Source organism: Dendrobates tinctorius, unplaced genomic scaffold, assembly GCF_039654945.1.
Source record: "Dendrobates tinctorius isolate UK_male_01 unplaced genomic scaffold, ASM3965494v1 ptg000060l, whole genome shotgun sequence".
In the NCBI taxonomy this organism is placed as follows: Eukaryota; Metazoa; Chordata; class Amphibia; order Anura; family Dendrobatidae; genus Dendrobates; species Dendrobates tinctorius.
This window is the reverse complement of record NW_027361728.1, coordinates 56,113,830-56,134,643: the sequence shown is the minus strand read 5'-3', so window position 1 is coordinate 56,134,643 and position 20,814 is coordinate 56,113,830. Positions and strand designations below refer to the sequence as shown.

Here is a 20,814-nt window from a genome sequence, read left to right as displayed (position 1 = left end):
AAAAACTCATCATACCACCCAAAAAAATAAGTGGAATAAAATGTAATCAAAGTGTCAAATGTAAACAAAAATAGAATTGCTGAAAATGGCATCTTGTCCCAAAAAACAAAAAAAAAAAACAAGTCACCATACGTCTCAGTCAGTGGAGAAAAAGTTATAGCTATCAGAATACAGCGATTAAGTTCTTTTTTCTATAAAATGGTTTTTATAGTGTGAAAACGCTAAAACATAAATGGATATAATCAAGTGTTCTAGACTTACTACCACATAAAGTGACACTGATCAGAATTGTAAAATTTGTCCTGGTCAAGGAGGTGAAAACCGGCTTGGGAGGCAAAGGGGTTAAAATAAAAAAAAAAAAAGACCACAATTTATAGTATTCTGGATGCATCTTATGCGGATTGACTTAACTTCTGGGCTTACCTGTACTTTTACTTCTGGATTGCATAGAAGAGGGACCAGGTTTGTCACAATCCCAGAGTCTATTACCATCTGGATTTGCTCATTCCCAGCATCTGTTAAGTAGGAGAGAGCCCACACTGTGTCCACCAAAATCTAGGGATAACAGACAACCATGAGAAGTGTTGCGCATGCGAGGTACAATTACACAATTGGTAGGAAGGGAACAGACACTTACATTTACATCTGTGTGGTGAATGAGAACGCAGAGTGCCGGCAGAATCTGTAAAGCAAACCGCACCAGATAATGCACGCACCATATAAAAGGAAACAACTGTGTGACACTACCAAAGGTAGTATAACTGCTGCCTGTATCCGTTCACAGGGCTGCCTTCTGCAGGCCTGTCAGAGATAAGGGTACCCAGGTTATCTAGGAAAACTGCCATGGGGCTCTAATCACTGGAATTGTTGTAACGAAGCCCCCTCTTTTCACAACATTCCTCAGATACACTCTGAAATTAGCAATACTCGGTAATTTCAGAGTCCCCTTGTAATAACCACACACACACAGAATTAGCAATTACAGAAATAGATGTATGCAATAGCTATATGAACACATTCTCACCAATACCCTGATTCTCCATTTCATCACGTCCAGAAACAGCAGTCAATTATCTGTTACTTTGCTAAATTTATAGAAGTGCATTTACCTCCTGAATGGTCTCCATAGGTGGCGGGGGGTCTTTATGTCGACATAAGTTTACCATTACCCAAGTGACGTTTCTCAAAAACGTGATGGGTATGGAAGGGTTAATGAACGACAGCAGAGGTTTCACCACACCAAGGCTGATGACGTAATCCCTGCATTGTGGTCCATCACCTGATGAGAAATTAGAACGTTTTATTCAGCAAAACCAGTTTCCGAAGAACAGAAATACATGCAATTTCTGATGCAGCGTGGAGTAGGAGGAAAAAAAGAAAAAAAAATAATCTGGGTTTGTGTGTCATATTGGCCCCTATGTACATGGCATGTACTGTTACATGAAAGCGCTCTTCACTTTTCAGATAGCACGAGCTACCGAAAAACAGCGATTTCAATGTTGCATCTGTCATAAGTACCTGGCAGTGAGGTTGGAGCCAAAAGTCCACGTTACGCACAGTGAGGCCCCAAACATCCATTTTTTTATCTTCTAGGTATGAAAGGCTGCATTTCATCAGCAATCAACATATGGCAAGTGTGCCCAGTCAAACATACGTGAATTTCTCATGCCAAATATACAATAATCTGCAAAAGCTTCTCCTACCATTAGGATGTTAAAAATAGAACAAGAACCGCATGCTGCCCCATGATTGTCACACACCCGTAGACTTAATTTATGACTCTGATCAAAAACTGACAAGACTCCGCCATATTTTTGTGGACACATGAACATGAGAAAAGCAGCCAGTGACTGACACTGCTCAAGGCTACACTGGACCCATGCGTAAGCAGATCGCTACTAGGACCCCCCCCACTACGCAGTAGGAGTACACTACAGGGATTGAGGCTGACCCCACTGGTGACATGGGCCAATACAAGTGAACAGATTGTGTGTACAGTACTGACGACATGCTGGTGTTACACAAAAAACATTACAAAGTAGCTTTTGCTGGAAAGAACACTTACCAATTATGTTTCCCAGTGCCCACACAGCCTGCTCACACACATTCTGGTGAGGAGAATGCAACAATCTCAAGAACAGAGGAACAGCGTCTATTAAAGAGAAAAAACGGTAAAGAATTAGACTGAGAAGATTACCTTTAGACACTTACAGTATAGAATAGCACTATTTGTTAGTAGTTTGATCCTTCATAAGAATCTGGTACTAAACAATGAAGTTTATATAGGCAATGCCGTCAACTTATGTGAAGTGACAAGGATGCAGCGTTATTTGTTCTGTCAAAACAATATAAACCCTGACTATACCGCGGGCGGGCCTTGCTAGAAAATATAGGGGTTTGTCATGCACCGTGTGGATCCGTCAGAGCACAGGTATAAAAGTGTAATGAAAAATTAGACAAGACAGACATTTACACAAGCCTATTTCTGCAAGACCGCAATGAAATGGAAATCTTTCACTACACTATAGACTTGGTATAAGTGTATGCGATAAAGCCCACAGATTGTGCATTCAAAAAAGGAGATCCTGTTAGATCGATAAACTGCTTTAAAAGGTTAAATGGGCTCTAATACTTGCAAGATACTGATGGGTATACATGACTACAAAGAATAATAATCAGCCCATAAGCTATATCGCTTGTATATACTGACGTGATTGGACCACAGCTTGTGTTTGCTCAGATGTTCCTGAAGCAATGTTGGTGAGAGCCCACGCAGCTTCAAACTGAAGGGAAGGACTAAGGAAGAGAAAAAACAAAAACAGTCAAGTGCAAAGTACTTTTCTTTTTGTTAAAAGCCAATTAAGTGAACAAACACTTACTTGTCATCTCTTTCCAAACAGTGGACCAAGATTGGCAAAATGCCTGATTTAATGAGGTCATCAATTGGTGGATTACGATCACTGGACAGAAGCTTCCTGAAAACAAAAAAGGCCAAGTCAGCGACAGCCAATGCAGTGAACTAAACAAGTCCAGCCAGAAAATCTGTCATACCCAGGTTGTCACTACAGTTTGGATCAGTTAAGACACCATCCATTGTTTCCTACTCAAAACACTCAGTATCAAAGGAGGAACAGCCCACACATCTGCTCAATACCAAAACCATGGTATCTGAAATTCTACCCCAACCAGGCAGTGATTCAAGTGGTTACCAGGGGTCACATTAGCATCTAGCGGTGTCGATAACGTTATGATCCCAAATACCTGCAGAGAGGAGCATACAGTCATCAGGTATTGGGCACGTGTCCTATTCTAGTGAACCAGACCAGTGTACGATACTTGGGACAATGAGCATCCATCTTGGTAGGTGTGTGGGTTCATAAAGTCATCGGCAGCATTTGACTCCAAATCAATAGTGAGAGGTGCTGGGTAAGCTTTTAATGATTTAAAGTACTAAATGAACTTTGCATACATGTATTGGATCAGAGGGGGGGCAACGTTCAATTGTACATGAAATACAATGACCATCTTCAATAAAGTAGAAAATGCCACCTAAAAACACACTTCTAAAATATTGCTTTACATAGATGTGCTGTCCATGTTAAAATTAGAAACCAAATATTATTGAATAGGGCTGTTCAGATGCATGGGTTTGTTTTTTTTTTTTTTTCTTCAAAGGGACTCAGTCAACACAAAATGATTGTTTAAACCAAGTGCAGGCGCTCCGTGCTTCATAGCAGGGCCAAATATTTAACTACACCTTACCATCTGCTTGGTTTCCATCCAACTCCACCATTCTCTGGCCCTATGAAGCCAGAACGGTCAAACAGGAAGGGGTGGAGTTTGAGGGAAACAACAAGTGGGAGGGTGCATTTAAATGACTGGCCCCGCCATGATGCACTAAGCGGCGCACTTTCTTTGAGAAGTCATTCTGTGCTGACAGAGTCCCTTTAAATGACTGCAGCTTTTCATACTGGCTTTCACATGTACATTAAAAAAATAAAGTCTGCAGATGTCAAGTGAAATCAGAATTAAAATAAGCAATTTTTGATATATATCAATAAATATCTATATAGCTACCTATCTATATATGACTTTCGCTCCTCTGAACCAGTCCTTATAGGAAGGCTGCAGAGAGGCTAACAGCAAAGCAATATTTTATTATTAATTATGGGTATTTTTGAAGTGCCACCATATTCACCAGCGCTTTACAGACATTTTTCAACTCTGGTTAATGGGGCTCACAATTGAAACTCTGATCACTATGTCATCAGAGTGTGAGAGGAAACCCATGAGAACACACGGAGAACACAAACTCCTTGCAGAGGGTTGTCCTTTCCTATACAGTGTGCTTTTTTGACATTTGTGGTTAAACCTTAAATCACCCCAACTTCTATCAAGTCTCCTTCACAAATTCAAGAGCACTTTTAATCTAAGCCAGTCTTGACATACTGATGGGGTATCTAGATTATAAGCCCCATTGGGGACAGTGATGATGTAAAGCACCACATAATTAATGGTGCTGCATAATTGAGTAAAATAAATATACGTCTGAATACAAAGCTTAGTGGAATAGAATGCACCAAACTAGTTAAGATGAGCGAGGCAAGTCTCGTAATGAATTAGGCCCATACTTAAGCTGTCGTGAAGAGTCCATGACTGGAATACATTTATGCTATAGCTTACATCCCTTGTGATGCAAATTCTAATGAAATTGTTGGGCTGCGCTAGGCCATACTAAGCCCAACAAACTGCACCAGCTTTTTCAAAATTTGTCAATATTGTATTAAAAGCGACCAACATTGCGGCATTTGCAACAGTTTCACACGTTTCTTCTGGTGCAAACTGTTTGGTGATAAGGGCTATGTGCTGTTGATATACACTTTGGGTTGTAATTTTGAACACCACGGTTCATTTTAACAGAAAATGTACTTTAAAAACAATGAGAGAAAGCTTGAGTGGCTTTTATACGATAACTTTGCAGACCTGGTAAATCAGTTCTACCAGTGTTTATGGTTAAGGTGATACCAGCGCCATGCTGCAAGTGCAAATATCCACTGTAAGTGTACGGTAGATGTCACTAAGTGGGCAAAGTAGCATTTGGTTGCATAATATAAGCCGTGTGTGAAACGTAAGCATTTTACCTTGCAGCCTGGACTGCACCGAGTTGAATACCTTGGTGGTCACTGGATGCATTCTGAAAGAAAACATGAATATTATACAGAATAAAAGTGTCCAGCCCAAGAACACCTACGTGATTAAATTATCTCACATTACCTGCACAATTGCTTCCAAAGACGTGTTTTGCTATAGGAAAGGAAAAGAAACAAGTTATGTCATGTATAGAAAACAAAAAACTGCAACAACATTCATAGGCGAAATTCATGGAGACCAAAAGCGGCATCCATGCGCTCCTTCAGACTTCCACAATAATGGGGACACTGACTTCTTTAGCTTGTCTTTCAATAACTGGGAAACTGAACATTTCAGGAGCTTTACATGTGTCGGTGGATTTGCTCAATAAAGCCTTTGTTCTGAGAATAACTGTGGAGCTCGGCAGTGATATTAACGCCAGATGCGCCAAAATACAAGGAATGCTGGCCTATATCTTTATTACTGGGATTACCAGTAACAATATGTGGCTGCTATAAATGATTATATGACATTCACATGTTCCTCTCCCATCAACAAGGACACTTCTAATGTGCCCCATGACAAGCATTAATAGGAGCGCACTAGTACAGTACATATCCATTGTACTCACCACTTTGAAGTCTGCATCCGCATCAGAGTCCTCACAGGCATCATCATGGGGAACGTTCCTCCTTTTTAACAGATGCTCATCTCTTTTATTCTAGAATCAGAATGTGAGATATTGCACAATGTCTCCATGGATCATGTGAGCACGTTAATACAATTTGGTACAGGTAAGTAGACTTATACATAAGATTTCAGTATCTTGAAGTCTGCTAAGGAAAATGAACTGGAGTTATGAAATCTTACAGCACAGCTCGGCCCGGGCCTGGGATTATGTACGTAACACTGATGTATGAGTTACAGAAATAGAGGGACGGTCATCTACATGGCTGCCCCACAAGAAGCGAGTCAGAACCACTTCCTGGCCCTGAAACCAGAGTCTTCACTTCAGCCAAATATAATGAAGACCTCAGTACATGGGGGGATATATATTTAATTTCACACGAACATTTCATCTTTACATGTGGTGCAATGTGGATTAGCCAAAAATGACACTACCTTTCTCAGCTCCACAACCACTTCATTCCTCTGTCTTCTCATGCTCTGAAAAAGGAAAATAAATGTTTATACTAGGAAATACACGAGCAGCTGAAATACTACAACTTGTAAGAGCCCCCTGTTCCATAACTCTGAAAAGTAACTTTCATGTGCATCCTCCCTTTCCAGAGGACCCGCCTAACCGATTAAAGGGGTTTCCCACTACATAAAGGGGTTGCACACTCCAGGACAACCCTTCGTTAATGGATTCAAGGAAGTGATTTTTATATGATAAAAAAAAAAAAAAAAAAAGGGCCACAAACTTTCTCCTCTCAGACCAGTCCACAGTGTACCACTCCACACTCAGAAGTGTCCCCCCATCGGACCCCTGGTAACATCTTACAGAGGTGTAATGTGAGCTTTGCATCATTCACATTTCATATGAACTGGAGCATTTCTTCCATGTGGATGAAGAGAGATGGCTGCAGCGCTCATGTAATGGTGGCTGTGATGCAGGTGATCGGAGAGGGAACACTGATTATGGAGGAATAGTAATGGTGCAGGAGGAAAGTATAGATTTTATCTCTCAAGACCCATTAAAAAAAGGGGTTGTGCAAATTCAATTATTGTCTATCGGAAGAGCGAATCAGAATACCAGGTAACCAATGCAAACTCGGATGCCCTCAGAAACGGAGCTTATGATTACTTCTCTGATGAGGAGCAATGCATGTATAAAGCAAGAATAGGGCTTTCCTAGATCACCCTCTATCACATGTGCTTCAATAGAGCAAGGAATCGGCAGAAATTCACTGCCTACCTTGAGACTTGTAAGTTCACAGTTATCACTTAGGGTATGTGCACACGCTGCGGATTCTGCTGCGTTTCCGCAGCGTTTTTGGCTCTGCAGAAACGCAGCAGATTTTGCTGCGTTGTACAGTACCTTTATTTCCTATGGAAATAAAAAAAAGCTGTGCACATGCTGCGTTTTTTTCCGCACGGTTTTGCTGCGGTTTACAATCCGCAGCATGTCAATTGTTTGGTGCAGAAACGCTGCGGTTTTACACCTCATCCATTATGAGGTGTAAAACCGCAGGGCAAAACCGCAGAAAAAACGCAGATAATCCGCAGAAAAACCGCAGAAAAACCGCAGAAAAACCGCAGAAAAACCGCAGAAAAACCGCAGAAAAACGCGCAGAAAAAGCGCAGAAAAAGCGCAGCACTTTGTCCTGCGGTTTTCTCTACAAAATCCGCAGAGACTAAAAACTACGTGTGCACATACCCTTATAGGATAAACTACTAGACATGGCAGAGGCTGCGCTGCAGAGAGTGACTGCCAGGGTACAAAGTAACAGTCACTTTAGCCAGTGTAATAATAGCACTCCCATAGAAACAAACAAGAGATCTCTGTGCCGATTCAGCAGTGCAGACAAAGGTATAAAACAAGAAAATCCTTAAGCTCTATTCACAAAATGTGTCCTCAATGCCTTTTTTAGGGTATGTGCACACGCTGCGGATTCTGCTGCAGATCCGCAGCGGATTTGGCCCTGCGGATCCACAGTAGTTCCACAGTGTACAGTACCGTGTAAGTCTATGGGATTTACAATCCTCAGTGCACATGCTGCAGTTTTTTCATTGCGGAAAAGCTGCGGTTTTAAATCCGCAGAAAGAATTCACATGTCAATTCTTTCTGCGGATTCCGCTGCGGTTTGACACCTATTCCATTGCCCAGGTGTCAAACCACAGGGGAAAACCGCTGGCCAATCCGCAGGTCACTTTATCTGCGGTTTTACCTGCGGATCCGCACGGAAAAATCAGCTGGTGAATCCGCAGCGTGTGCACATAGCCTTAGCTGCAATTTTCCAAAAACAAAAATCACACAGATCAAAAAATGAACAAACACGTAAATCTGGTATGCTGACACCAGATGAAGGCGCAGATGCCAAGAAGCTTGTGCAGTTCAACCATTGAAGGGGTGTCCGCTACTAGAACAACCCTGCCTTCATCTAAATGTTTGGGCCCAAAAAACTAAAGCCTATACTAACCTGCTGTGCCAGAGGTGCTGACACTCACGTTCCCAGGGCTCTCCTGCAGTTATGACCCATGAGCCCTTCAAGGGAGAATTTACCAAAGCTTTGTGCCAGTCTTAAGGCATCAAAATGTTGCAAATTTTAGTGCATGCTTTTGCCACTTTTTTTTTTTTTTTTTAAAGTGGCAAGAGGAAAGCTACTTTACAATGGATTAAAGCTAGATTTATCAAATAAGTCTCAAATAGGGGTGGTGGCAAAAAGTGGTAAAATGCTGTACTCAAATGTTCTAACTGAAGATGCGACAATGTGATAAACGGCAATGCAGCCCCCAGCAATCTGGACTTCAAAGATTTCCTCTGGAAACCCCACCCTCCGAATACAGACACATTTACACTGCAGCTACAAATTGAGACCCATCTTTAATTCGGTGTCACTGGACTGGAGCCACGGTCCCAAGTACAGCGTGTCCTACAACAGAAGCCAGGCACAGGAGGCATGAGCGCGCAGTACAAATTTAGACAGACGATGAAATCTGAGGCATGAGGTTTAAAATAGACAATTGTATTAAAACCACATCAGATACATTTCCTTACTACATCAGCGTACAATTCTTCACACAGCACATCAACCTACAGCAAAGGGGGCGAGATGTATCAATGTTTTACAGCAGCCCAAACTGCCCTTTAGATAAAGTCTCTACTACTAAAAATCAGTCAACCAGGAAAAAAAGACCTCTTACTGGTGAGAACTAAACTAGAAGGCCACTTTGTTAGAACCCCTGTGCCTGTCTTACATATAAATCCTACAACTCTCATATGGCAGCCACTCATCACTGTAGTGTATTCTGTACTAGAATCACCGCTGCAGCCCACCACCTCAGCTATAAATTGGATATTCATTGTTATCGTACATTACATACACTCCAAAATGTTTCACTGAGATATGTGGCTCTCCGACGTTATGGCACTACTGTACATTACTATGGCATTATGGAACATTTTTTTCCCTAGTGAAATGAAAATTAGACATTTTGATGCGGTAATGCTTTGCCTTCCTACAAATGGCAGAAAATCTCAAAACTGTGAGACTTCACGTTCCATTGACATCAAAAAGTCTAGTAATACAGGAATAACAGAGCAATTAAAAAGTCATTCTCAAGTTATGTCTGCAGTAGCACGCAGCTCCGCAGTCTCCTTACTTCCTTGTGGCTTGGGGGGGCGGCACACCACCCACGGTAACAGTTCTGGTTCAGTAGCTCAAAACTACTGGTAAGCTTCATTTTCTCCTGCTACTGTGCATTCAAGGGAACCTGTCACCACACTTCACCTATCTAAACTATTAATATGGACATACAGGCTATAGAATGCTGAATACAGTCCCTCCTTGTGTGCCTCATATCAGATGGATTGTCATTTTATCACTTTATATGAGTGATCTCTTCCAAGCTCCGGGGCGGAAGATGCCTGGAGATAACTCTGCCTCCAGAGATTTTAAATATAAGGGGGAGTTGCCAGTGTGGCTCTGCTCTCCTGATAACTGACATCTGCAGATTCCTATCAGCTTCAGCTTCCAGCTCACAGGCATACAAGGCTGCAATACTGTTACAATACCACAGAGCTGAGAGAGAAGCAAAAATGCTTTTGCAAACAAATTTCCTTTCTCCTGTTCTGTGTTAGTTACGCATCTCATCCTGGGAACGCCTCCTTCATGTAAAATAAGCTCTGGAGGCAGAGTTATCTCCAGGCACCATCTGCCCTGGAGCCTGGAAGAGGTCATTTATATAAAGTAGTAGTAGTCTCAGTAACACCACAACTGATATGAGAGTCAGGTGTGACTGTTCTCAGCATTGTTAGGTGTATGACCATATTAATAGTTTAGATAGGTCAAATGTGGTGACAGATTCCATTTTACAGCCTGACAGTGCTAGTTTTCAAGTTTACACTATTAACATATTTTCATATATGGATAACAATGCCTTTGAACAAAAGCTGGGCTCAAGTGAGTAATGAAGAGGAGAGCAGTTCTGGAAAATGCCTATGCGGGGTCGGGGGTGATTCTGTAGGACAGATAACAGAAGCTTTACTGGGAGACCCGCGAGAGGCAAGTAGCTTACAGCTGTAAAAAAAATAAATGGGCTGAAAGAGGTGGATAGTATCTCAAGAGTTAACACCAAGGGTCTGTGCAAATGTTGCATTCTTGTCACTTTTTTTTTTTTTTTTACTAAACCTGAAGGATTTCCCAATGCCTGCTAGGTGAATGAGAATCCTGAATTCTCATACACAGTATTTTGTCCTTGAAAATTTGAAGCAGATTTAAATCTGCAGCATTTCAATTCTGTCAGCGTTTATGCTGCAGATTTCATCCATACTAAGAAGTGGGGAAAAAAAATCTGCAACAAGGACGCATGTTAAATGCAACAAAAACGTGCAATTTTATGCTGCATTTTGTTCGGCCAAAAGATGCAGAAATTTCAGCACTAAATACATAACCCATGGACATACCTTAACAGTGCATACTCTTCCCGACTCTGGCGCCTGTGGTCTTTATGAAAGAAGCTAGACACAACGTAAAAAAACCCTCAATGCTGGAGAATGACAGCAGATAGAAAAAAAGTCAATTGCTGATTTCCATGATGTCTAACAATACCAGTTTGATAACATGTAGTACCATTAATTCTCAACTGAGTGTGTATGGCTGGGTGTGAACCACAGCACTACAAGGCATCTCTAATAGCTGTGATGGACCCACACTGCCATATTTATGACCCCTGACAAAGCATTAAACGTGTTTTGGGTTGGTGGGGAGCACCCATGAACTTGGTGTAATGTATGCGGTTTATTATCTGCATTACTGCACTTTTACTATATTTGCATTTTTCATAAAGTCTAAATCGTTTTGTCGCTTTTACCTTATGTATACGTTTCTGTTCATCTTTGATTACTCCATATTTTTATGATATTTATTTTTTAAAATACCTTCCATTTTTGTACTTACCACTATCTTTCTGCATTAGGTATTAAAGTACTTTTTTTTATTGAACAGGCATTCCTTAATATCCTCAGGCCAAGAGTTTTTTCAGTGATCACCCACATTACATATCTGCGTTTGCCATGTTGGATTTTTATCTTCCCTACTTTTCATAATAAGATTTATACCATTTACCGTATATTGCACTTCTTCCTGGCACATTTTTTTCCCCCTTGGTTTAATATCTACACTTGGCCTAGAACTGGGGGGAAAGCCTTCATCATGGCTATGTATTGGAGATTTGCACTGTGGATATGTTCCACACCATCATGAGAATAGAAAAGCAGCTTATTACACTTGTACATTACTTTATTTACAGAAGACTGAACAGGGATAAGATCTATGTGAAGTGAGAAAGTACCAAGCTCCCTGTGTAATGAGATCTTCCTGTCACCTTAGTGCACACTGGCATCTGCCATAGTAAAGCTTAGCCGAGGCCTATGATAACCCGCCAGCAGTAAAGGTAAATATCTCAGACCACAGAAGCAGTTGTCCAAAATCATGTCATCTCTGTGTGTCACACATTAGGTTTTGGCATGTAGCACAATCCCTCTGTAAACAGAGGATTAGCCATCTACATAAGAGCCGGGTGGCTTTTCATGAACATGTACCTGTAACATGACTAATGACCACGTACGTTTCTTAACCATTTTAATAGGGAGGAGTATTAGTATTTCAGGATAAGGCTTATTAGCCTCAATTATCCATATGACAATATGCCTGAATGGTCACCTTCCTATAATCCAAAACATGACAATAAGACAATGTGACCCTTTAAATGCCTAAAAATTCCTCAAATTAAAATTGTGTCGCACACCTATATGTATAACCGTTCTGTTAAATCAGGCCATCCATAATTTTTTAGCATGAATAATGAAAAATCAAAGGAAATGGAAAAAACTGAAAGTCTGCTGTACAGAACACACTACAGTACCACTCTACGTCAGACTGGTAGATGAAGCGTCGATCCACTTACACCCATGGTGTGCAGTGAGAACAAATGGGGGGCTCAGTACAAAGCACTAATCAGCCACGCATAGGTGGTCATTTGTCAGAGCCCTTTATACAATACAATTTTCATAATCTTTCAAGGGACAGAAAACCCAAAAACTCAATTACTTATGATGTCCACCTATGAAATATATATAGATTGAAAAATGACCTAGGTCCATCAAGTTCATCCTTTCTCCACCAAATATACATTTTGTCACTAAACTATAACCTGCAATGTCATGTGTACTAAGGAAATCATCTAGCTGTTTTATAAGAGGTTATAGTGTCTGCCATTACTACATCTTGCGGTAGGACATTGCACAGTCTGACTGCTCGAACTATAAAGAACCCTTTCCTATTTAGCTGCCAGAATCTCCTCTTCCACACGAGTGCCCCCTGGTCCTTAGTATGGTCTTTATAAAGGAAGTCATGTGCCAGTCCTTTGTACTGACCGCACATTTATACATGTAAATGAGATCCCCTCTGAGGAGTCTTTTCTAAGCTAAACAAGCCCAACTTTTCCAACCTCTGTTATACAATCTAGCTCAAAATTGTTCACAATGCTCAATGTTTCTGCCGATTAAACTATGCTCTTAGGACACATGAACAGCGGCCTAGATGTACATGATGCAGAATAGCTGCACAACCAATACAGACAGCGATCATCTTGGATCTGCTCAATGCATGTTATTAACATTCAAGTTCATTACAAAAAAGTAAAATTCTACTGTATCCATGGTTGGTCTATTTCCCCTGTATTTTTGGCTGGCCCCCAAACTGACACACCATGTGGTTATTCTCATGTTACCACCCTGCCTAACAAGCCCTTTGTATAGTAAAGGGTGATTCATTTGCCATTTTAACCTGGAAAAATTGGTGTAAACTCAAAAAAAAAAGAAATCTACTGTACTGAAAATTGTACTGTACATAACCTGGTCATGAGAAACTGAAATTTTAAAGCAGGTGTTGAAAATGTCCACCGTTCATCCTGCGCAAGCATGCTTGGATGTGTTCCATATTGTTGAATGTAATCCGCAGGACGTTTGGGGTCATAGCCTGAATTTCTCGCTGTATGTTCTCTTGGAGTGCCTGTAATGTTCGTGGTTTGTTACTACACCGCAGACTCTTCAAATGGCCCCAAAAGGAAAAAAAAGTCTTACAATAAATTTTCTCTTGGTCAGGCCCTTATTCCAGATCAAGTGATTCTGCACTGACCACCCTTCTTGTCTGCTCATTGACCTGTGGAATACAACATGCCAGTTTCCTGGGACAGCCTGTGCAACAATTTCCGTGGAGATGCCAGAAGTCACTGTTTCACATCTTGGAATGGTCTCCTCAGACATTATTAGACGTCCTCCATCATACCTATGCAGTAATGTTCCTGTACGTTCCAGCTCATGCACCAGTGACAGAATACAAGGTTTCAATGGCGGATTTCAACCTTCAAACTTCTTTAGAAACTCATTTTAACACCTCTTTAGGGACTCACTTTTGCAATAAGTTTTCACAATGAAAACACGCTCCTCCAAACTGTCTGCACATCATTAACAAATGAAGAAGAAATTCGGCAGGAGTGTAATGAAAGCACCACACAAGCTGCAGATGAACTGAAAAGCGTGCAGCAAGTCTAGAGGTACTGTCACACTTAGCGATGTATCAGCGATCCCGACCAGCGATATGACGAGGTCAGGATCGCTGGTACATCGCTAAGTGGTCACCAGTGAGCTGCCACACAGGCAGATCTCACCAGCTGGGGACGGGGGTCGCTACTTACCTGTCACACTAGGCGATCCTGCGTCCTCCCGCCCGGCTCCACGCTCGTCTCTCCACAGGAAGCGCCGCAGGAAGCTGACGACGAGAAGCGGTCCTGAACGTTCTCGCACGATCAGCGATAACCAGCAGGGGAGCGGTCGTAGGCAAGTATGAGACACAGCGATGTCGCTAGCAATATCGCTATAACGTCACAAGTTATAGCGATATTGCTAGCGATATCGCTTAGTGTGACAGTACCTTTACTCGTAGTGGAGACAGCCAGAGGGGCGACAAGAAAGGGAGACCACTGGGAGAGAGAATATTTCTCGTTTTTGAGGTTCATTGCACTTCTTCCAGTAAAGATTCGATTAGAGGACCTGATAAAACAGTTAATATAATATCCCCTTGAAAAATACATTTAAATATTTTGAAAAATATTCCATGTGATCACACAACAAACAATACCATAAAAATGTAACTTGGAATCCTTGTAATCCGCACAGAATTCCAACTCCAGAGAGGTCGCAGTAGCTGTATAGGTGCTATAGGTGGAGCCTCTCCCTATTAGCTATGCCCTGCCTAAGCCTGGCACCCTAAGGTCACAACACTGGCGCCCCCCGCTCAATGTCGGCTGTCCGATCTGTCTAGTGTCATAACAGGGGGTGGGAACGGATAAACATTTGGTACAATTAAAAAGTCGAACTTAATACAAATATACGACTAAGGGTCCCGTTTCACTTAGCGACGCACCAGCGATCCTGACAACGATACGACCTGGTAGGGATCGCTGGTGCTTCGCTAAATGATCGCTAGTAAGCTGACAAATAGGAAGATCTCACCAGCGACGCAGCAACCATCCAGCGATCAAACAGCGATGCATGTTGGCCAGCAGGACGCCGACGACGACGAAAAAAAGGGCCCAAGACATTCCTGCACGATCAGCGATATCCAGCATGGGGGCTGGTCGCTGCTGCGTGTCTCATGTAGCAAGATCGCTGTTGCGTCACAAATCGGTGACGCATTAGCGATCTCGCTATGTGAGACAGGGCCTTAAAGATGCAGTCTTAAATTTATGTAACAAGTCTCTAGAGCTAATAAAGTCCTAATACAGGTACCAAGGACCAACTCCAACAAAGATTGAATCTTTGGGAATGCCTTTCATCTTCAAACAAATTTCTGTAAGTAGAGAATTCAGCCATTGACTCAGTCGCCCCTCTCATGCATGGCAAAGTGCGACAATCCAATAGGCAACCCTGGCACAACAACCTCACCAAAAAACTTCGACAAGCATCCAGGGTCGCGGAGCAGCGTTGGAAGAAAATACGCCTGCCAGACGACTTCACTGCTTTCAAACAAGCTACACTTGCCTTTAAATCAGCCCTCACCTCTGCTAAACAGACCTATTTCACAAACCTTGTATCTTCACTATCCCACAACCCAAAACAACTGTTCAGCACATTCAACTCTCCTCCGCCCACCACTGCCACCTCCCCTCATCTCTGCTGAGGACTTTGCAACCTACTTCAAAAACAAGATTGACCAAACAATGCAAACTTTTACAGCTCCACCACCCCAACCGCTCTACATACCAGACCTCTGCCCTTCCCTAATAACCTCCCTCTCCAACATCACTGAAGGAGAGCTTACTCATCTCCTTTCCAAATCACACCTCACCACCTGTGCACTTGACCCCATCCCTTCCCACCTGCTTCTCAACCTCACTAACATGATCATTCCAGCCCTAACCCATCTCTTCAACCTATCCCTAACTTCTGGTACCTTCCCCTCTGCCTTCAAACATGCCACCATAACACCCATCCTCAAAAAATCAAACCCTGACCCAACTGCTCTACCCAGCCATCGCCCCATATCACTGCTCCCGTTTGCTTCCAACTCCTTGAACAGCATGTCCATGCTCAACTTTCCTCCCACCTCTCATCTAACTCCCTCCTTGACATCCTGCAATCTGGCTTCCGCCCCCACCACTCCACTGAAACTGCCCTGACCAAAATTACCAATGACTTACTCACAGCCAAAGCTAACAGACAGTTCTCCATCCTCCTCCTTCTTGACCTGTCCTCTGCCTGACACAGTTGACCACTGCCTACTGCTACAGATTCTTTCTTCCCTTGGCATAAAAGACCTCGCCCTGTCCTGGATTTCCTCATACCTTTCTGACCGCACATTCAGCGTTTCCCACTCCCACACTACCTCCTCATCCCGCCCCCTCTCTGTTGGAGTCCCCCAAGGCTCTGTCCTGGGGCCCCTACTTTTTTCCATCTATACTCTTGGCCTAGGACAACTCAAAGTCCCATGGCTTCCAGTACCACCTGTATGCAGATGACACTCAGATCTACCTCTCTGCTGTCCAGAATCCCGGAGTGTCTATCAGCCATATCCTCCCTTTTCACCTCTCGCTTCCTAAAACTCAACGTAGACAAAACTGAACTCATTATCTTTCCTCCATCTCACGTATCTTCCCTACCCGATCTATTATGGTAAATAGCATCATGCTCTCTCCTGCACCTGAATTCCGCTGTCTTGGAGTAACTCGACTCTACCCTGTCCTTCAAACCGCATGTCCAATCTCTTGCCACCTCCTACTCAAAAATATTTCCAGAATCCGTCCCTTCCTCAGTTCTCAGTCTACTAAAACTCTTGTACATGCCCTCATCTCCCGCCTTGACTACTGCAACACTCTCCTGTGGCCTCCCTGCTAACTCTCTTCCTGCTAACTCTCTTGCACCACTCCAATCTGTCCTCAATTTTGCTGCCCGACTAATCCACCTCTCTCCTCGCTACTCCCCTGCCTCTCCCCTCTGCAAATCCCTCCATTGGCTCCCAATTCTCCAACGAATCCAGTTCAAACTACTAACACTGACCTACAAAGCCATCCACAACCTTTCCCTCTGAACTAATCTCCCAATAACTTCCCTCACGTACTCTTCGATCCTCCCAAGACCTCCTACTCTTCTCCACACTAATTCATTCCTCACACAACCGCCTCCAAGATTTCTCCCGAATATCCCCTATCCTCTGGAATGCCATGCCTCAACATGTCCGATTATCCACCACCCTCGGATCCTTCAAACGGAACCTGAAAACCCATTTTTTCAGGAAAGCTTACAGACTGCAATAACCATTCTGCTGCCTCACCACCGCATGAGCTGCCGCCTCATCACCACCAGAGCTGCTGCACCCCCAACCTGCTGTCTTTTCCCCACTATCCCGTAGAATGTAAGTCCGCAAGGACAGGGTCCTCTCCCACCTGTACCAGTCTGTCATTGTAAATTTGTTGTGGAAACTTGTTTACTGTTAACGATATTTATAACTTTGTATGCAACCCCATTCTCATGTACAGCACCATGGAATTAATGGCGCTATATAAATAAAATAACAGATCAGATTGCTGAGAAGAGCTGATCCTATATCAAGCCCCTGCCTGCCAGCGGAGGTTGGCAAGCTTAATGTAAGGATAGTGGCGCCCCCGCTCCTCCCTAACCTGTCTAGATACAGGGGAAACGCCTAGGGACAAAGGAGGGGAGAAGAACTTCAGGCTCGTGGGCTGTTTATGGCCCTCGATAACCTTTCATCATGCAGATTCCCAAGGACCGTAGTGCTTGTGTGGCAGCTATATTTTGACTGCCGCTGGCCCTTTAAATTCTTTTTTGCTCTCTGTGCATGCACACAGTCTTCACTACTGAATGCTGGGGAGCGTGTAATGAAAGATTACGCTCTGGCACCAGTGCCATCAGGACGTACTTTGTGGGTGGAATTAGAATGCAGTTTGCATTGCCCCTGGAGGATGGTATACAAATGGCCCTTGGCAGAGAAAAAAAAAAAAAAAAAAAAAGATTCCCCAACCCTGCCCTAAGGGGTGTACTTTAGGGCATGGGCTCTGATTTACCTGTAAATATTTGCACGCCACTGTGAGGATTCTCTCGTGGTAGCATGTGACTAAGTATGTGATACGCACACTCCTGGCCACATTCTGACTAGGTGGGCGCATGTATTGAGTGAGGTCTGAAATTGTCTAGTCTGAACATGGAAAGGAGCATGCATATCGCACACTAGTGGTCACATGCCTGCCAATCGCAGCATCGGCACCAGTTTCATAACTCTGAAGTCACAAAGTGACTGCAGACTTGTAGTTTAAGACCAGATAACCCCTTTAGGTTATGGACTTTTTATTTAGTGCTAATTTTTATGGTCTTCACAATGGGGCATGGCTCACGGGATTCTCTGGGGTATGTCTTTATATGGCTTTGCATTATTATCCTGTGAGCAACACCCCGTTGGTAAAGACCATGAAAGGTAGCACCAATAAAAAAGGCAGTAGTTCTGGAACCATATTTTGCATTATAAAAAAAAATCTAAGGGGAAGCAGCAAGGATAAAATAAGAGCAAAAACAAGCCACTTTTGACTTGGTGACAGCTTAGCATTGAGAAGAGCAAAACACAGACGTGTATGCAACTTGAGATTCTTGTTTGGCTTTTATCCCAAGGCATATGGAAAGGTTCATTAAAGGGTAGATACCGATTTTTACGATTACCACTTCCAATAGGAGGCACTTGAGTTCAACATATCAACAGGCTCACATGACTGCAGGAATAGGGGCAACATATTATAGGCCAGTGACAAAAAGCTAGCATCTAAGAATCACCTCAGAGAAAAGTATACATTTTCATGACATCCCAAAACCACAATGCTCTTGAGGATCTTTCAGCCTAGTCTCCAATCAAAAACATAGCCAGTCAATGATTGGGAACAGCCAGCACCAGCAGAGCTCCATATAATCTACATCAATAGGGGATGGTAGAAGGAAACAAATGTATGCACATCATCTGTAGGATTTGTTCTAATAATCCTTTGTTTCTTTACAGCCCAGGTTGTGGTAAAGGGGTATCCCCATCTCAAAGATCCTATCCCAACAAGTAGTAGGTGTAACTAGATGTGTATTTCCTGAAGGAAGTACAGATAGTGCTTTGAAATGGTGCCCGGGCTGCCCCTGCAAGACGGGCCACCCTGGGTCCGATTTGGCGAGCGGGGCCACCCTGGGTCCGATTTGGCGAGCGGGGCCACCCTGGGTCCGATTTGGCGAGCGGGGCCACCCTGGGTCCGATTTGGCGAGCGGGGCCACCCTGGGTCCGATTTGGCGAGCGGGGCCACCCTGGGTCCGATTTGGAGGCCAGGGTGGCTAAGCATCCGATTTGTAGGCCAGGGTGGTTCAGCCTCCGATTTGGAGCCTGGGGTCACAGCTTTCGATTTGGAGCGCTGGCCCTTTAAGAGCCAGTTTGGCACACTGGGCTTCTAAATCCACTTTGGCGCACATTCTCTGTCAGGGGCATGCGTCATGTGATGAAGCTAGATTTGCATTTGTGCTGTGGGTTTCACTTTAACCGGTTCCCGACCTGTGACACCGCGTATGCGTCATGAAAGTCGGTGCCAATCCGACCTATGACGCATACCCTGTGTCATGAATTCAAAGCCCCCCTGCGGGTCGGGTGACCGGGGTCAATGAAAGGTCACCTGACCCGCAGATACAGGGGGCTTTGTAATTCACCACAGGGGGCGTGGCTTCGCCCCCCACGTGGCTACGATCGCTCTGATTGGCTGTTTCACTTTTAACAGCCAATCAGAGCGATAGTAATATTTCATCAATGAAAATTGATGAAATATTACAAACCAGCCATGGCCGATGCTGCAGTAGCATCGGACATGGCTGGAGACACCGATTTGACCCCCCCCACCGGCGATCGCCCCCCCTGCCACTGAATGACAGCGGCGATCTGCCGCCGCTGTCATCATCTGCCCCCCCTCCCATTCCCTTCGCTCCCCGCCAGCTTCCGATCCCCCCCTCACCCCCTCTCACCTCCCCCGGCACCTTCCAAGTCCCCCCGTCGCTCCCGGTGTCCGGCGGCTCCGGTTCATAGGCGCCGCCATCTTAGAAAATGGCGGGCGCATGCGCAGTGCGCCCGCCCAAATCTGCCGGCTGCAGATTCCATTATTTCATTTTTATCACTCTCAGAGTGATCAAAATGAAATAAAAAGTAAATGAACCCCCCGATTATCACCCCCATAGGTAGGCAGAACTAATAAAATACAGAAAATATTTTTATTTTTATTTTTCCATCAGGGTTAGGGTTGAAAAGAGGGTTAGGGTTGAAAAGAGGGTTAGGGTTGAAAAGAGGGTTAGGGTTGAAAAGAGGGTTAGGGTTGAAAAGAGGGTTAGGGTTGAAAAGAGGGTTAGAATTAGGGTTAGGCTTGTGGTTAGTGTTATGGTTAGTGTTGGGGTTAGGGGTGTGTTGGGGGTTAGGGTTGGGATTAGGGATGTGTTGGGGTTAGGGGTGTGTTGGGGTTAGGGTTGTGGTTAGGGGTGTGTTGGGGTTAGGGTTGGAGTTAGAATTGAGGGGTTTCCACTGTTTAGCCACATCAGGGGGTCTCCAAACGCGACATGGTGCAACCATTGATTCCAGCCAATTTTGCGTTCCAAAAGTCAAATGGTGCTCACTCCCTTCCAAGCCCCGACGTGTGCCCAAACAGTGGTTTACCCCCACATATGGGGTATCAGCGTACTCAGGAAAAATTGCACAACAACTTTTGGGGTCTAATTTCTCCTGTTACCCTTGGGAAAATAAAAAATTGGGGGCTAGAAAATTATTTGTGGAAAAAAAATGTTTTTTTCATTTTCATGTCTCTGCATTATAAACTTCTGTGAAGCACTTGGGGGTTGAAAGTGCTCACCATACATCTACATAAGTTCCTTGGAAGGTCTAGTTTCCA

The 20,814-nt window shown here is 43.6% G+C and overlaps 1 protein-coding gene and 1 non-coding gene across 2 annotated transcripts in view; both read right to left on the bottom strand.

Moving 5' to 3' along the window:
- Positions 1-20,814, bottom strand: part of KPNA4 (karyopherin subunit alpha 4) — a 50,769-nt gene that overhangs the window by 16,077 nt on the left and 13,878 nt on the right. Inside the window, exons 2-11 of the mRNA XM_073578964.1 lie at positions 6,253-6,297; positions 5,762-5,851; positions 5,275-5,304; positions 5,142-5,194; positions 2,880-2,975; positions 2,711-2,796; positions 2,066-2,152; positions 1,110-1,279; positions 638-682; positions 424-555 (exon numbers count right to left, since the gene is read on the bottom strand). Coding sequence (XP_073435065.1) covers positions 424-555; positions 638-682; positions 1,110-1,279; positions 2,066-2,152; positions 2,711-2,796; positions 2,880-2,975; positions 5,142-5,194; positions 5,275-5,304; positions 5,762-5,851; positions 6,253-6,297 — 834 coding nt within the window. The remainder of the gene's footprint in view (positions 1-423; positions 556-637; positions 683-1,109; positions 1,280-2,065; positions 2,153-2,710; positions 2,797-2,879; positions 2,976-5,141; positions 5,195-5,274; positions 5,305-5,761; positions 5,852-6,252; positions 6,298-20,814) is intronic.
- Positions 769-1,056, bottom strand: LOC141092834 (small Cajal body-specific RNA 7). The gene has a single exon (XR_012232940.1).